Source organism: Acipenser ruthenus, unplaced genomic scaffold (genome assembly GCF_902713425.1).
Source record: "Acipenser ruthenus unplaced genomic scaffold, fAciRut3.2 maternal haplotype, whole genome shotgun sequence".
NCBI classification, from domain to species: domain Eukaryota; kingdom Metazoa; phylum Chordata; class Actinopteri; order Acipenseriformes; family Acipenseridae; genus Acipenser; species Acipenser ruthenus.
Genome location: NW_026708376.1, coordinates 45,614 through 63,586, shown reverse-complemented (window position 1 = coordinate 63,586; position 17,973 = coordinate 45,614). Strand labels below are relative to the sequence as shown.

Genomic DNA, 17,973 nt, shown 5'->3' with positions numbered 1-17,973 from the left:
TGTGTGATCAAAATCAAGGTGTTTATCGTGTCCACTGTGGAGATTGTGACACAGACAGACAGACTGGGGGAGGGGGGTTACAAATTAATTGTAAAACCTTAGTTAATTACTACAGCTTTAACATTGCTTATGAGAAATGGCAAGTTAGGCAAAATGATTATGAGGGGGAAAAGTTTTTAAGCACTGTACTATTAAAAGTATAATAATTCAAAGTTAAGCTACACAGTGGTGCGCGGGTTGTTTCCAGTGATTTGAACCCGGGATCTCTGATGTCATTTCCAAGGTCCTTGCTGGGGAACCCCCAGAATCCTCTCTGATCGTCATGGAGAGGTCCAGAGCCCTGCCCGCATCACATGGTTTCCACGGCAACTCAACTGCACCTGGCTGATCCGCGCTCCAATAGGACACATCGTTACTGTAAGGTAAATCTGACCGGTCATGCATTTCTGTTGGTTGTGTAGCTCTGTGCAGTTTTGTGCAGGTAATCTGTTGCACTTCCTTGGTCACCTGGAAAATGATAATGTGAGAGGTAAAAGAAATGGATTTAAATAAGCCTCGGATAGCACTCCTTTAAGAGGGCAATGAAAATGTTAATATAATAAGAGGTAAGAAAATGGGTTTTAAAGAAGCTGTGGTTAGCACTCATTTAAAAGGGGGCCAGTGATAATGTTGCTAGATAACAGTGGATTTTAAATACAGTTAGAAGTCCTTTGTAGGTGGCTGTGCTAATAAGAGGCAAGGCAATGAATTTGACACCAGCCTTGTTTAAGATGTGTCTCCTGTTTCTCTCCTCAGCTTCTCTCAGTTCTCCCTGCCCTGCAAACTCGGGTGGGTTTCTGTGGAAACCCTGCTGGAGACGAAGCTGCCGCTGTGTGGCACCCAGTTTCCCGAGGCAGTGGAGCTGCTAGGGGGAAACGTTTCCATAACGTACCACATCATTCCATCCCCAAATGCTGACCCCCAAACCGGCTTCCATCTTTCCTACATCCAAGGTGGGTCCAACTCAGTTTAGAACAGGCTCTGGGATCTAGAAATGAACTGTAGCCAACCAAATAGTTCTGTACATTTCTCTGCCATGCAGATAGCTGTGCATCTTTCAAATGTGCAGTTTGGGAAAAAAACATCTGTTTTTTAGCAAACATGTATTTTATTTTTAAATATATTAAACACTGGTACTACACTGGGTTAAAGACGTCTCTGTTTGCACAAGCCCTGCTTTCAGACTGTCTTGAAATTCCTGGGTCACTTGGAGGGTGAAATTGTCTCCACCTCTTCACTGGCTTCTTTCCTGCCAGTAACCCACCAGCTGCTTCCCCTGTTGACAGACATGCTTTCAGTCAGTAACATGACCCAGAAGACACTGCTGAGGTGACCCAGGAAGCAAAGCAGTAACAGACTTCCTGGAAGGCAAGACAAGCAAACTGAGAGCTTAGTGTAGTACCAGATGTCTGTTTTTAAAATGAAAATGCATGTTTGCTGTAGCATGTGTTTCTTTCAAAACTCCACGTTTTATGAAGATTTATGAAGGTCTCACTGCATTTTACAGATGCAGTGAGACTTCAGTTATTTGTGATCATTGGTGGGGGTGGGGGGATTATTATTCAAATTATATATAATATAAAATAAACACCTACCTACTGTTTTAAATAGACTGAATAACCCAAACTATCACATAGTAGGCCTAGATTTAAATCAGAAAGTATTTATTGAAACCACCTTGTGCTCGACTAAGTAATGGACGAATGCAATTCCTTGTCAGAATGTATTTAGTTTTATCCTTACGTTCTACAAGAATGCAACCATATCTATCATCTAAACGTCTGATAGCCATCAGTACGGTTAACCAGGTTATGTTTCATCGGTGCAAATTAAGTGGTACGAAATTATCTGTCTTCATGCTCACACCCTGCCTTTTCACTCGATTTTTAAATGCTGTACAGTTTTTAAGAAATTAACTAAAAAGTAATAACTGAATAAGGGATATCAACCAAAAATCTCCTCGAGTGGACAACCACAGCGAAGGGGAAAAAAGACAGCAACTCCTGTTAAAATCAAGTCCATATCCACACAGAGTTCAGGTGAACAGAAGGAAACATTAAGCAGATCACATTTCAGTCAGACACACAGCAATCAGTTAACAAATAACACATTATTTTAACGGCAACAGCAACATCAAACATACAATCACAAAGTTAATGAAACAATCAAATATGATCCATATAAACAGTTATCAATTAACAATTAACACATTTCCTTCAATAGCAGCAACAGTATCTATTCCCACATATCAGTGAATATAACCCTACAATCTGATGACTATGTTCTTGTGTTTATTGGAAATGTGTTTTCTGATTTTAAATGTCCACTTATAGCAAGGTGTTTAATCTTTGTACGTTGATATGAACTGTGTAATTATGTTTAATGTTTATTGTTGTGCTAGATTGGATATATTATTATGGATCATACATTTGAATGTAGACTCTTTCATTAACTTTGTGATTGTAACTATTTAATTGATTAGTCGGTCCTATTAATCTGTTAATCGGAGCAGCCCTAATATATATATATATATATAGTTGTAGTCAAAAGGGGGCGGCACGGTGGCGTAGTGGTTAGCGCTGCTGCCTCACAGTGCCAGGGTCCTATGTTCGAATCCAGCCTAGGGTACTGTCTGTGTGGAGTTTGCATGTTCTCCTCGTGTTCGCGTGGGTTTTCTCCGGGTACTCCGGTTTCCTCCCACAGTCCAAAGACATGCTGTCCAGGTTGATTGGTCACTCTGAATTGCCCTCTGTGTGAGTGAGCGAGTGTGTGTGGTGCTCTACGATGGCTGGCGTCGATAGGAGCCGAGAGAAGCCGACAAAAAAAACAAAAACAAAAGGGGTGTATCTCATGAATACTGATAGCCCCGGCATCACAGAGATAACATGGACATAAACAAACAAGACAGCTGCTTCTGCATCCAGCGCTCAAAGAATATCACAGACATTTGCAGAGCTTTTTTTAGATGTTATAGTAATAAAATAATGACTTGGATCACATTATATAGGAGTTTGGTGATAAAACGAGTGATCAGGAGATGATTTATCGGTATGCACGACTATGAAGAGGTATGTGAAAAATACAGCAAACGAGGGGTGGGGCGGGGCTGGAGATGCAGTGCCTTTTAAACCTGTTTTACTGTGAAAAAAATACTTTTAAACATCGCATCTAAAATTAACTGCGCGTGTGAGAATAAATTGGACCTGACGTGCCTGAGACGCGCTGAATAAATGGACCGCAAAGGGTTAATACCCAGTGGAAATTTATAATTTCTATAACTTTTTCAAAAATAAAGAATTTTAGGACAAATCTTTTGTAGCAAAAGTTTTGTTTGTGGATGAGAAAAAAAGTTACAAGAAATAGATGTCTACACTTATTTTATTTCAGCAATTCTTTAGCAAAACTCAGAAAATGCTAATTCAAAAGTATTCATACCCTTTGATGCTATGATAGTATTGTCTACAAGGTGCTAGAAATGTCAATATGATAATGCAGAGCCTAATTCTAGAAAATGCTGGATTGTAGGTAAACATTCTTAAAGAGTAAAAGGGTTAGGCATAGGATGATTGCTGTCATTATCAATAAGTCAATATGGGAAAAGGTAAAGAGCTAGCTGAAGACCTTAGGCAGAAAATTATTTATTGTCATAAAGCTGGAGAAGGATACAAGAAGATTTCCAAGCATTTGAGTATCCCAGTTTCAACTATTGTTTCTATTATCAAGAAGTACAAGACTCATGGTACTGCCACAACGCTCCCTCGGTCTGGAAGAAAGAAGGTTCTTTCGCCAAGAACATGTAGAAGAATTGTCAGGAAGGTTAATAACAATCCGAGATTGACTGCCAAAGATATGAATTGGCTGCAAGTGGGACTGGGGTTTCCTTTTCAATCATAGGTCGAGTATTGCCTGGTGAAGGTCTCAATGGTCGCAGGCCAAGGAAAAAGCCACTCTTAGGAAAACGTCAGAAGGACAATCGCTTAAAGTTTCCAAAACAGAATTTGAATGATGGATATGAGTTCTAGTCAAAGGTTTTGTGGAGTGATGAAACAAAAATCGAGCCGTTTGGTCACGCTGATAGTTGTTACCTTTGAAGAAAGTCTGGCGAGACGTAAAAAGAAAAGAACACCATACCTACTGTCAAGCATGGAGGTGGTATTATCCTTCTATGGGGCTGTTTTTCTTCTTGACACAAGAAATTTAGTTCCATTACATGGTAAAATGGATTCCATAGCATACCAAAACATATTGACCAATTGTCTGAAACCCTCCGCTACAAAACTTGTTTTAAAACGCAACTGGATGTTCCAACATGACAACGATCCAAAGCACACATCACAATCTACTTCAGAATGGTTAAAGAAGAATAAAATCAAGGTCCTGGAATGGCCTAGTCAAAGTCCTGATCTAAATCCGATTGAGAAACTTTGATATGAAACTTTGAGTTGAAGAAAGCTGTGCACAAGAGAAGTCCTTGGAATTTGAATGAACTGTGGAACAATTTTGCGTTGAAGAATGGTCAGAAATCACTAAAGAATCATGCCAAAAGCTCATTGACAAATATCCTAATAGTTTAAAAGGTTATTATTGCTAAAAGTGCCTCAACTAGCTATTAATTGCATATTCATTGTTTGGTATGAATACTTTTGAATTAGCATTTTTTTTAGACATCTATTTCTTGTAACTTTTTTTCCTTGTCCACAAAAGCAAAACTTTTGCTATAAAACATTTTTCCTATAATTATTTGTTTATTATATAAATTTCCATTGGGGTATGTAAACGTTTGGCTACCTGCGTGCAGTACTTTACACTTTTCTCTATTAAATATAATTTGCCATGTGTCTGCCCAGTTGTGAATGCTGTCTAGATCATTTTGAATGACCATTGCTGCTGTAACAGTGTTTGTCACTCCTACGTGTCGTCTGCCAATTTAAAAGTTTGCTTACTATACCAGAATCTAAATCATTAATGTAGATTAGGAATAGCAGAGGACCTAATACTTATCCCTGTGGTACACCACTGGTTACCTCGCTCCATTTTGAGGTTTCTCCTCTAATCAGTACTTTCTGTTTTCTACATGTTAAACACTGCCTAATCCATGTGCATGCATTTCCTTGAATCCCTACTGCGTTCATTCAGTTTGAGAATTAATCTTTTATGCGGGACTGGAAATCTAAATAAACCATGTCGTATGCTTTGCAATTATTCATTATCGATGTTGCATCCTCAAAAAAATCAAGCAGGTTAGTTAGATATATAAGTAACATGAGAAAACAGAAGCCTGCTTTTCAATTATTGCATCACTTTATGGTAGGTGCCACACACTTGTCAAATGTATGAATTGGAGTGATAGACAGATACATGTATATAACGTTGTTTTCTTATTGAGGTGCTTGTTGTTTGACGCTCAGGTTATGTGGACTCAGACTCCTGCCCTTCGGACGAGTTTCTTTGCGGGAGTCGCAAATGCATTCCCTTCTCCTGGCGCTGCAATGGGCAGGACGAATGCGGAGACAGCTCTGACGAGACCGACTGCCCCTCCCTCCAAAGCCATCAGAATGGCGGCGCCACCCTCCTCTGCCCCTCTCCAGCCCGGCCCTGCCCTGGCTACCCCCAAACGAGGCGCCCCCCTCTCTGCCTTCACCCCTCCCAGTTCTGCGACGGGTTCCTGGATTGCCCCGGGGGCACTGACGAGCACTCCTGTGCCCCTGTCAAGGAGGGGCCCTGTGGGGGGAAGCTCACTGGTTTTTACGGGACCTTTTCCTCACCCCAGTTCGGGGTCCAGCCCTCGTACCGGCCTGTCTTGGAATCGGGGAAGGGGGGCAGGCAGTGCGATTGGGAAGTGGACCCAGGGGACCCCCGAAAACTCATCCTGAAGCTGGTGTCTGTGGATCTGGGGTACGGGGATGCCATCCAGATCTATGATGGGCTAAAGGGGGAGAAGAGACAGCTGATCAGGACGGTGAGGACCTTGTTTAATTGTGTAGAGCATGGGTGGCACACATACTCCATCCTCCAGGGCCACAGGGACTTCTGATTTTTATTCCAACTTAAGCTCTCAATTAACTTAATTTATTTAATTATTTGTTCAATTGGACATGTTTCATATTTTTTCAAGGTATTTTACAGTTGATGATTTAAAAAATGCACTTGACTCAAGGCACCCGACTTATAAAACATTTTGAGGCCGGAGAGAAGTGTTAAATTTCTCCAAGGAATCAAATAATTAGATAATAAGTAATTGAGAGCTTGGGTGGAGCAAAAGCCAGAAGACACTGCGGCCCTCCAGGACCTGAGTTTGACAGCCCTGGTGTAGGGCATTGCATTGCATTGTTGTATTATCCCTTGCAAAGAGAATATAGTTGCACTGAATAAAAACAAAATATTATAATAAATCATGTATTTAATAATGCACACTGTGCATATATCTGGAGAACTGCTTATCAGATTGAGATTAAACATTAACATTATTTGGCACAAATTATTGAGAATATCAGTCTGGGGATATAGGGGGGGTGTCTGTCTGTTCATCCATCCATCTGTATCTCACACTGGAGAACTGCTCATCAAATTGTGATTAACCCTTCCGTTGTCATTCTGTACTATTCAGTAGTACTGTTGATTTACGTCATGGTGCTCCGCTTGTTCCTCACACTGATAGCTGTTGCTGTTGTGCACCTCGGTTGTGGAACTCTGTTCCGCTTTCCATTAGGCAGGATGAAACATTAGATTCTAAACTGAAAACATACTTTTGAATGTGCTTTTATATAATTGGTTGTAACTGGAGTGTATTATAGATGAGATTTTATTTTGTTTTTAACTTTGTGCAGCACTCTGGGATGCCATGTATGGGAGTAATCAATGACAATTCATTAAATGTTACATTTAAGCAAGTAATGAATATTGAATTTTAGCATCAAATAATAAATACCAGCATTAAATATTAAATTCATGTATCAAATGTTAGTGTAACATCAAATAATAAGTTCAACATTGAATATTAAATGCAAGTATTGAATCTTAAATACTACCATCAAATGTTAAATGCAACAGTCGAATGTTAAAAACTAGCATCAAACCTTAAATGTGAGCTTTATCTATTCAGTGTGCACTTTGTCATTCAGTGTGCACTTTGTCATTCAATGTGGTTTTTATCTATTCGATGCATGCACTTGCAAACTGTCAATCAATCCCATCTGCCCCGCCCATTCCCACCCCTTCCACATCGGGGAGATCGGTGTTCCTCCTTGTTACCTGTTCAGCCAATGAGAGGCTTCGATTTTCAAACTGAAAGTCTACAGACGGCTCAAGATGGTAGGTGTCTTGTGCAGTCTGTAGAAATTAAAAAGGGTCTTGTTGTTTTGTGTGTAAAAAGTTGCATATTAAATAATGTTATTAAGTCTTGTGTTTTTTTTACAGTGGTTTTTATTTTATTTTATTTTATTTTACTAGGTTCACATGGCTGAAGCTGCTAGGCCCGACGTAGCGACCCAGCTACAGAACTACGCTCGACAAAAAAGTATTCTAGCGAGAAGAATGCTGGAAACTAATACCAGTGATGATACCGTGTGGTACATTTTAGAGTGGCTTCAAAGTATTTTGATTAATTCAGGGGCAAGCGGAATTTATGCGAACAGCCCATTGGTGGAAGTTTTATCTGAAGTCATTTCTGAGTTACTTTGTGAGTTAACAGGTGTTGTAACCAAATCAGCACCCCCTCAGAAACCTGTATCCCCTGGCGCATTGCGCATGAGTAAAATTAGATCATCCCACAGGCACATCTAATTTTTGTTTTGGTCGTGTCTGAGGTAAAATACAAGTGATGTGCACGCGCAGCAGTTGTCGGCTGTATTTTGCAACCATTTATTAAATTTCGACACGACAGCATGATTTCTTTATGCTGTGTATAATCAGTTAGTTTGTTTTCATTAAAAACATCTTTGACATGCGCAGCTAAAACAATCTTTAAATAATCCATGCTTAATGTATTAACTGTGCGACCTACCTGTTTATAAACGATTGTGCCGATTTCAAAGTAGCCTTTTTTTTTTTTATATAGTTTTTGGATTTCAAAAGTTGAAAGTAAATGCTCACGAAAGTTTTCACGAATGTTGTTGCTCTGCGGCTTGTGCTGTTATGTCTGGAATAAACACGAGTCGTGTAAATGATATTAAAAATGCATAATGTATTACAGTATCTCAGATGTATCTCAGAAATGACTTCAGATAAAACTTCCACCAGCGGGCTGTTCGCATAAATTCCGATTGCCTCTGAATTAATCAAAATACTTTGAAGCCACTCTGAAATGTACAACACGGTATCATCACTGGTATTAGTTTCCAGCATTCTTCTCGCTAGTATAATTTTTTGCCGAGCAGCTTCAGCCATGTGAATCTAATAAAATAAAATAAAAACCGTTGTAAAAACAACTGCAAGGCTTAATAACATTATTTAATATGCAACTTTTTACACACAAAACAAGAAGACCCTTTTTAATTTCTACAGACGGCACAAGACAGCTACCGTATTTCAGTTTGAAAATCGAAGCCTCTCATTGGCTGAACAGGTAACAAGGAGGAACACCGATCTCCCCGATGTGGAAGGGGTGGGAATGGGCGGGGCAGATGGGATTGATTGACAGTTTGTAAGTGCATTGCATCGAATGGATAAAAACCACATCGAATGACAAAGTGCACATTGAATGACAAAGTGCACATTGAATGTATAAAGCTCATATTTAATGTTTGATGCTAGTTTTTAACATTCGATGGTAGTATTTAAGATTCAATACTTGCATTTAATATTCAATGTTGAATTTATTATTTGAATTTTTGTTACTTTCACCTCCCGTAGCCATGGTGTGAAGGGCGCTATATAAAAATACATTTGTATTGTATTGTAATAACAGCCTGCCAAATCACTATATCCGCTTCGGCTGCTAAAGCTAGGAAGTCCACACAACGAGACTCGCTGACAAGCTTCCTCCCTCGCTGCAGGTATACTACCTCACCAACAGTAAGCCTGTAACCGTGGAGTCCAGCACGGGCCGGCTCTCCCTCTCCTATCGCCAGCCCTCCTCCCAGGCCTCTGGGCGTGGCTTCAACGCCACCTACCAGGTGTGGGGGTACTGCCTGCCCTGGGAGACGCCCTGCGGAGAGGGGCAGCGCTGCTTCTCCCCCCAGGAGAGGTGTGACGGAGTGTGGCAGTGCGCGGAGACCGGGAGGGATGAGGAGGGCTGCAGGGGCTGCCAGAAAGGGACCTTTCCCTGTGGAGCAGGAGAGGGGGGTGGGGGGCAGTCGGGGCGCTGCTTCAAGGCATCGGACCGGTGTAACTATCAGCAGTACTGCAGCGACGAGACTGACGAGAGGAACTGCCTGAGCTGCCAGCCCGGCACCTTCCACTGCGACACCGACAGGTGAGAGGGGGAGGGAGGTGGTGTGAGTGTGAGGGTCTATCTGTGGGAGAGGGGAGAAAAGGGGTGAGTTGGTGTGTGTGTGAGGGAGGGAGGGAGAGTGTGTGTCTGTGGGAGAAAGGAGAAAAGGGGTGAGATATATATATATATATATATATATATATAAAAATACAAAAAACTATGACAAGTTTGGGGACAGCTGTCTTGACTCGTGTTTGATGCAGCTATATAAAAGCCAGTGTAACCCTGTCCTGTCTGTCCCTCAGGTGTGTGTTTGAGACATGGCTGTGTGACGGGCAACCGGACTGCAAGGACAACACCGACGAGATGAACTGCCCGTTCACCCTGCCGCGCAAGGTCATCACCGCGGCAACCGTGGGCAGCCTCATCTGCGGTCTATTATTGGTCATCGCCATGGGCTGCACCTGCAAACTGTACTCCCTGCGCAGCCACGAGTCCAGGTTAGTGCAGCAACACACACACCCCCACTCTGCTCACTGTACAGGTGAGTGCAGCGACACACACACACCCCCACTCTGCTCACTGTACAGGTGAGTGCAGCGACACACACACACACACCCACTCTGCTCACTGTACAGGTGAGTGCAGCGACACACACACACACCCACTCTGCTCACTGTACAGGTGAGTGCAGCGACACACACACACACTCTGCTCACTGTACAGGTGAGTGCAGCGACACACACACACACCCACTCTGCTCACTGTACAGGTGAGTGCAGTGACATACACACACACTCACTCTGCTCACTGTACTGGTCAGTCCAGCGACATACACACACACACACACACACTCTGCTCACTGTACAGGTTCCTATCACTTGTCATCCAGAACTATTAAACACTCAGTAATGCTGGATTTAGACATGCTAATATGTTCAATGACAAATGTTTCCACTAGAAATCTTCAGGAGATTGAGAAAGACCTATCAGAAACGTTTGCCACAAAGCAAACAATGCCTTTCATGTGTGGCTGTGCCTGGTGAATGCTGTGGTGGTTTTATTTTCTTTTTTCTATTATTTTTTTCAGTTTCTTCTCTCCTGTCTCTCGCATGGAGGCGGAGCTTATCCAGCAACAGGCCCCACCCTCTTATGGTCAGCTGATCGCCCAGGGAGCTATTCCACCAGTTGATGATTTCCCGACAGAGAACCCCAACGATGTAAGCCCCTTCCCTCCTTCCAGGTTTTACTGTGAGCTTGATTGTAGTGTAGGTAACACGCTCAGGTGGGTCCCTCTGTGTCTCCCCTCACTACCATTTTTCTCTGACTCTTAGAAACACTGTGTACCCTTTTACTATCTACAATATATATATATATATATATATATATATATATATAATGTGTATATATATATATATATATATAATATATATATATGTTTGAGAAAAAGGAAAACTGCCCTGTACCAAAATGATCAATAAGAAAAAAGAAAAGGATATTTGAGGTACTTTAAAAAGGTAGAATAATTGATTACAAATCAATTATCAGGACGTTTCGGACTACAAGTCCTTCATCGGCTGAATACAAAAAAACAGTGCTTTGAAACTGAGGATCGCATATTTACTTATACTGGGGAGATGTATGCAATTCAGGTAGGTGAAGAGGAGACCTGCATTTGTTTAGATGGGTCTCGCATGAATTACATGGTAACAGTATTTACAGAGGTGCTGTAGAGTCCACTGATACTGCGTTATATCTTTCTGTGTACTTTAATTCAAGCAGATTGATATTGCTTGTTTGAACACAGAAACTAAGCTTTTTGTTTACATGATGGCCGTTCACTGGTAGATAACGACCTGAAATTCTGCATCTTGATTGGCTGAGGCAGTGTCCAACGTTCTATTAGGTTTATAATACTAATTATTCCTCTCCCTCTCTCTTGCAGACCTCGGTGATGAGTAACCTCCGAGGAATCCTGCAGCTACTTCGACAGGACCGCCCCCAGGGGAGGAGACGGCGACGCCCCAGATATGTGAGGCGAGCAATCAGGAGGCTGCGGCGGTGGGGACTGCTGCCAAGACACGCCCCCAGCACCAGCACCAGCACCAGCACCAGCACCAACAACAACTCTAACTCCTCCCCCAACAGTACCACTCCAGCCCCTCCCCTCCCTGACCCAGCCAATGAGCAGGCAAGCCAGGCCCATCCCCTCACAGCGGTTGCCCCGGGAGATGAGGAGGAGGAGTATGACAACCATTCTGAAGACAATGCCTCACCCCTGCCTGTCAAAACCAGATTCGAGTCCATCGCTAGCCAGCCGGCTCGGACACATGAAAATGTCGCCTCTCTGCTTCCTGTCAGCTCGACCTCTGAACACCAGCGTCCGGGGGGGTGGAGCTCGGTGATGCAGGCACTCAGGGGCCGGCTGTCATTCCTGGGGGGCGGGATCAGCGTGCAGAGCGAGGAGCCAGCAGTGGCGGGGGAGAATGCAGACGACGATGATTTGCTGTTGGTCCCTCTCTCCGACAGCCCCCAGCTCTCCCACAGCCTGTTCTCCCCTCTTGCAGACCCCCAGTCCTGGGTCAGTGAGCTGGAGCTGCCCAATGATGATGCAGAACTGCTCACTTGAATTAAAAGCATGGTTTGGAAAATAATTGAGAGAACCCTACCTGTTCTGCTCTTCCATTCATTGTACATAGGTCTTAAATGTGCAGTTTGTGAAAGCACGTGATATAGCAAACGTTTTTATTTTATTATATATCTGCTACTACACTAGGTTAAAGAAATCTCATGTTTGCACAAGCCATGCGTTTAGTGTTGGACTTCCCCTGTTTACTGATTATAATTGAAGAACACTGCTGAGGTGACCTAGAAAGTGCAAGTTCAACAGATTTTCCGAGACCAAGGCATAGGAACTGAGAACTTTATAACCTAAAGTAGTACTAGATTAAAAAGGAAACATTTGTTGTACCATTATTTCAAAACTGCACATTTGAGAGCTGTGTAGCAAATAAAAGCGCAGGACAGGTGAGACATGTGAAACTTTCTTTAGCTACAGTCACTTTAATAAGTACAGAGCTCCCTCATGATTATTTTAAGATTTGTAACAATGTTACTTTTCAACTCTTCCCCCCTCTGTCTCTATATGGGCTGTTGCAAGGTCGCACTGTCACTTGATTTGAATGGAATGAGGAAGGCTGTTCAGTTTCCTGGCACTTAGGATTCTCCAGACAAGTCAAAGCAGCAAAAGCAGCACAAAGCCGGTAAAGGCAGGTTTAGAGAAAACTCAGTCGTGGAGCAACAGAACCCAGAACCGCTCTGAATGTTTGAAGCGAGCACTTTAAAAACAGGAAGGAGGGCAAATTTAAAAGGACATTTGATGCGACTTAGTTACTAAAAGTTTAAAAACTAAACTTTACTAAAAACACAGCGACTGGCAGCATTCTCTTTTTCTTTATTAAAATTGTAAACTTGTCCTTTTTTTTTTTTTTACGAGGATCAGATATATTTTATCATCATTTATAGTTGGATAAACAGCTCTGTGATCAAGTACTGTGTGTGAAACTCTGAATTTAAAAATGCAAAAGCAAACTGTAGACCATCCTCTAGTTTGACAGATCCCAATTAGCACTGATCATGGACTAACTTGTGTGGTCTTATTAAAGCAGCCGTATAACTACTAAATCAGGTATTTTTTTATCTAATGGTGGGCACGATAGTTTAAACTTCCAGCCTGATCCTTAAATTATTTCTTATTCAGTCACAATTACCATTAGAGCCACAGTCTGATTGTGAAAGTCCAATGCTGACTTGTTGAATGCAGCTGGACAGTACCCTGTTAAACACAACTTGAACTAAGAGAAGCGCTTAATTTTGGTGCTGCTACAAAACACAGAAAACTGAATCGCTTAATGAGCAGAAACTACTGAAGCAGTTTCTTAGTGGACTCTGGTTACTCCAGATCTGTTTATCTCCTGCTGTTTAGTTTTTTAGTTTATATTTTTAGTGACCTAGGAAGTGCAAGACTACCCAAAAGGGAAGTCGTGCAAACCCAGAGCTTTAATATGTTATCCCTAACTGTCAAACACTAGAAACACTAAATCAAAAGCAAGAAATTCAACAAGAAGCATTTCAATTAGGGGATTTTTTAATCTAGTGGAAACGTTTGTCATTGAATTGATGAAGTTTCTTTTAGTGTTTCTTTAAACTACCATACACATCACTTACTATTTCACATAATGTCCCCTTACTTTGTGACTGGCCAGAATCTGTATTGTAACAAGTAGTTTTGAGGAGTTTACTATAAGAACTAATAGTGTTTCAGTGCTGGGTGTGTAATGTATAAACTTAGAGATTAGATTTTCTTATTGCATTCGTTTGGGCTTTTTATTTATTTTTTTTTGCACAAAGTTTGTTCAGCAGCTTGGGTATCAATTCTTTCTTATTTTTTATTTCTACTAGATTTTCTCGTTGTATGGATATTCCCTTCTTTTAAGTATTCAATCAAAGTTTAGATGAATGGAACATGTAAAATAGCAATTTTAAAAACCTTTTCACAGTTTGCCATCGTGCCGTTCCGCTTTAAAGTAATACAGAAGCCGTTTGAATTGAAATTAAAGCAGATTAGGGTTTTTGTTGTTGTGACTAAATGAACGATTGAGACAAGCGAGTGGCAGTTTTAAACCCTGTCATCTGAAAATAGCAGATCCATCTTGGGTTAAACATGGTCCAATTTACAATTTACAATGGCCCAAGAATAGCTCTCCCTAGTCTTTTCTATAATATCAAGATCAGCGATTCCACACGTTCAGAAGGCATTGTGGATATCTGCTGAAAACTGACTATCAGACTACGAGCGACCGCGAGACGCATTATCTGATCAGAGGTCAAAAGGAAAATTACTTTTCAAGTGATATCAGTTTGGTCACAATGCTACAAAACACCTGGCCGGAGGTCTGATATATTGATGTCTAATGACCAAAGTAGCAGACTAGCCATTTTCAAGGAATTACCTAGTGATGATCGCAATTGAATGGACCAGGGTGAAATCAGTTTTTACGTAATTAACTGAAAAATTTAAGTTGTACAGATTTTATTTTTTGATAGTATGATATTTGTGATTTTTTTTTTTTTGATTCTTTAAAATAAATCATGAGGAAAATCAGAGAGCTACATATCTACAGCAAGTACAGTTCATTACTATAGTTCTATAGAGGGTTTTATATTGGTGTTATATAGTGTGGTCCCACCAGCATTGCCCTGTGTAAAGTCCAATCTATAGCGACCACACTGTGCAACAGTGTAAAACCCTGTTGAACTAGCCAGCATATTGTTTGATAATTAATAACAAGCTTATTTCTTTCTCTGTCAGTTTTAAAGAATGTATTCTAGCATTTGGGTGTTTTTTGTTTTTTTTTTTATTAATAATTGAATAATTGATATAAAAGAAAAAAGCAATTCTATGAGATTTCAGTAGTTCAATACTAATATAATAAAAATGATTTACAAATAAATTTGCTTTGAGACTATTTTGTTGGTTTAGTTAATGGATAACTTGAATATATTGTACCACCTCATTTCTACACTGTTACATTTCAACAGTAAGAGGCGCACTTCACCATCTTAAAATACATTACTGTATGTTATAACTACTGAAGTGAATCAGGCCAATCGACCCCATTTCCCTGTCTCTTATGTTACAAGACTACAGTCGGTCTCTTCACTAAACTAATAGAAGTGTCCAGTCAACCCCCCTTTCTCTGTCTCATTATTACAAGCTGGCATCCCACTGAATTAAGACAACTAAATATTTTTAGTGAATCTCCTTTCCCTGTCTCTTCTGGTACAAGGTGTACATTTTTTATTTGATACATTTGAATGTCCCAATTGTTATGAAAATTTTAAAAAAAAATGCATTTTAAGAACATACGAAAGTTTACAAACGAGAGGCGGCCATTCAGCCCATCTCATTAAGCAGCTTCTTAAAGGATCCCAGGATGTCACTTCAACATTACTGGGGAGTTGGTCCCAGACTCCCACAATTCTCTGTTCTGAATGCCCCTTTATCTAATCTCCATTTGTGACCCCTGGTCCTTGTTTCTTTATTCAGGTCGAAAAAGTCCCCTGGATCGACATTGTCAATACCTTTTAGGATTTTGAATGCTTGAATCAGATCACCGCGTAGTCTTCTTTGTTCAAGGCTGAATAGATTCAATTCTTTTAGCCTGTCTGCATACGACATGCCTTTTAAACCCGGGATAATTCTGGTTGCTGTTCTTTGCACTCTTTCTAGAGCAGCAATATCCTTTTTGTAGCGAGATGACCAGAACTGAACACAATATTCTAGATGAGGTCTTACTAATGCATTGTAAAGTTTTAACATGACTTCCTTTGATTTAAATTCAACACTTTTCACTATGCATCTGAGCATTTTGTTGGCCTTTTTTATAGCTTCCCCACATTGTCTGGTTCATTATTTTTTGTATTTTTGGGGTTTTTTTTCATGTGATGTGTCCTGTGTTTTTTTTTTTTTTTTTTCTCTTTGAAACACTAAACTGTTTTGTGGGGGTATTAAACACGTCTAGTTAGCTTTTCTTCGTCTTTGAAGATTGGAAACAGATGTAGGAGTCTTTGTTTCCATTCCACTGCACACGTAAGCACAGAAGGGGGGTTGGGGAGGGTGGGTGAAACTGCAAATTAAGACCCAGGCGTTTTCCTTTCAAGCTGGGGCCTTGCGGATAGACCGAAGCAGGGGAGTTTGCTGCAGGATATGACTGGGTTCTGATGCACTTTGGTTGGACAGTGGCAAGAAGTGGACAAGGCATTTTGTAACACCTGTTTCCTGTGACTTAATCCTCATTCATTTATTTGTAAATCAACAGTCGGGTCTGTTTTCCAGTACAGACAGTATAGAGTCATATCAGTACCAGTATAGAGTCATATCATCACTTCTTTTGGAGGTTGCTGTTCCTTGTGAATCAGCAGGAATTATTAGTGCAGTCTGGGATAGGGAAGGGAGGAAACACCTGCCAACTGACCCCTCCTGTCAGCCCATTATCTCAGTCTGTATCGGCAAAAATATAAGCATGACATACAGATGGATGGATGAACGACAGACAGACACCCCCCTATACCCCCTGTATCTGATACTCTCAAAACTTGTGAAAAATGTTATTACCAAGTTTCATGACAATTGGATACATAGCTTCCTCATACAGATTTAGAATTTTTCAATATTTGTCATGTTTTTAAGTATATGAAAATACCAAATTTCATGCCGATTGGATAAGCGGTTCTCAAGATATATGCAAAAATGTGTGAAGTAAGACATATGTACAGTATGTATTATCAAATATATGATTTATTAATATTTAGTTTGAATGTGGCGCCTGGTCAACCTATTATACAATTTTTACCTTGATAATTCGACCCATCTTAGTAGTCGTTCTAGTCCATACAGCTTGCCATTCTGGTGTGCAGTAAAGAATATTTATACCTGTCTTCAACTACGGGGAGCTTATAATTCGACACTGCACATGTCATATATATGAGCTGTGAGCGTGTACTAGATCCACACACTGAACACTGTGAAGTATATGTGAGCGTGTACTAGATCCACACACTGAACACTGTGAAGTATGGCAGCAAAAAATATGTAGAGAACAAGAGTGCTGGACAAACAGTGCAAACTCTTCGGTCCATTGAAGACTATCCTCATTGTTAACAGGTGAAGAACAGCCACGTATTTAACCAATCCACTTAATGAGGGTAATACTAAACACATGCAAAAAGAGCAAGCATGTCTTATAGTCCACCAAGGCATTCTCAATAAGAGACCTGAGTTAAGGTCAACAAGTCAGTGGAAATGAGCACAGTAGGATACGTATCACAAATCTCTTGTCAACACAAATCTCTTGTTGCATTTTCTCAACAAAACAGCCTCTACCCAACTGCAGTACACGCACCTCTGTGTGTGATTCCACAGTCATTGTGGGGTATGTGCCTCGTTTCAGAAAACATTCCTGTTGTGTTTGTGGAATCTTGCTTGGTCGGAAAGCGAGAGAGAGTGGAATGAAACTTGAGAGATACTTTCCACAGGGCTTTATATTTAAATGCCAGGCGCTAGCCAAATGTCTGCTATTCTGTTTAAAGAATTCCATAGAGTAGTTCTACAGATATTAGACATATAGTTTGTCAGAAACTAAGTTGCCTTCATCAGTGTAATATATTTTGTAGACCTCTATACAGCCCTGTAGTGTTGAGTGGAGTTCTCTTTCCTATAGACCTCTATACAGCTCTGCAGTGTTGAGTGGAGTTCTCTTTCCTATAGACCTCTATACAGCCCTGTAGTGTTGAGTGGAGTTCTCTTTCCTATAGACCTCTATACAGCTCTGCAGTGTTGAGTGGAGTTCTCTTTCCTATAGACCTCTATACAGCTCTGCAGTGTTGAGTGGAGATGTCTTTCCTACAGACCTCTATACAGCTCTGCAGTGTTGAGTGGAGTTCTCTTTCCTATAGACCTCTATACAGCTCTGCAGTGTTGAGTGGAGATGTCTTTCCTATAG

The 17,973-nt window shown here is 40.9% G+C and overlaps 1 protein-coding gene across 1 annotated transcript; it reads left to right on the top strand.

Moving 5' to 3' along the window:
- Positions 1–283: 283 nt before the first annotated feature.
- On the top strand, positions 284–14,922 carry LOC117398177 (low-density lipoprotein receptor-related protein 10; the record flags this gene model as incomplete). Its single annotated transcript, XM_059021043.1, has 7 exons — positions 284–422; positions 796–992; positions 5,448–5,998; positions 9,033–9,451; positions 9,715–9,909; positions 10,500–10,629; positions 11,355–14,922. Coding segments are annotated over 7 exons (2,315 nt in total), but the record flags the coding sequence as incomplete, so codon positions are not given.
- Positions 14,923–17,973: the final 3,051 nt, after the last annotated feature.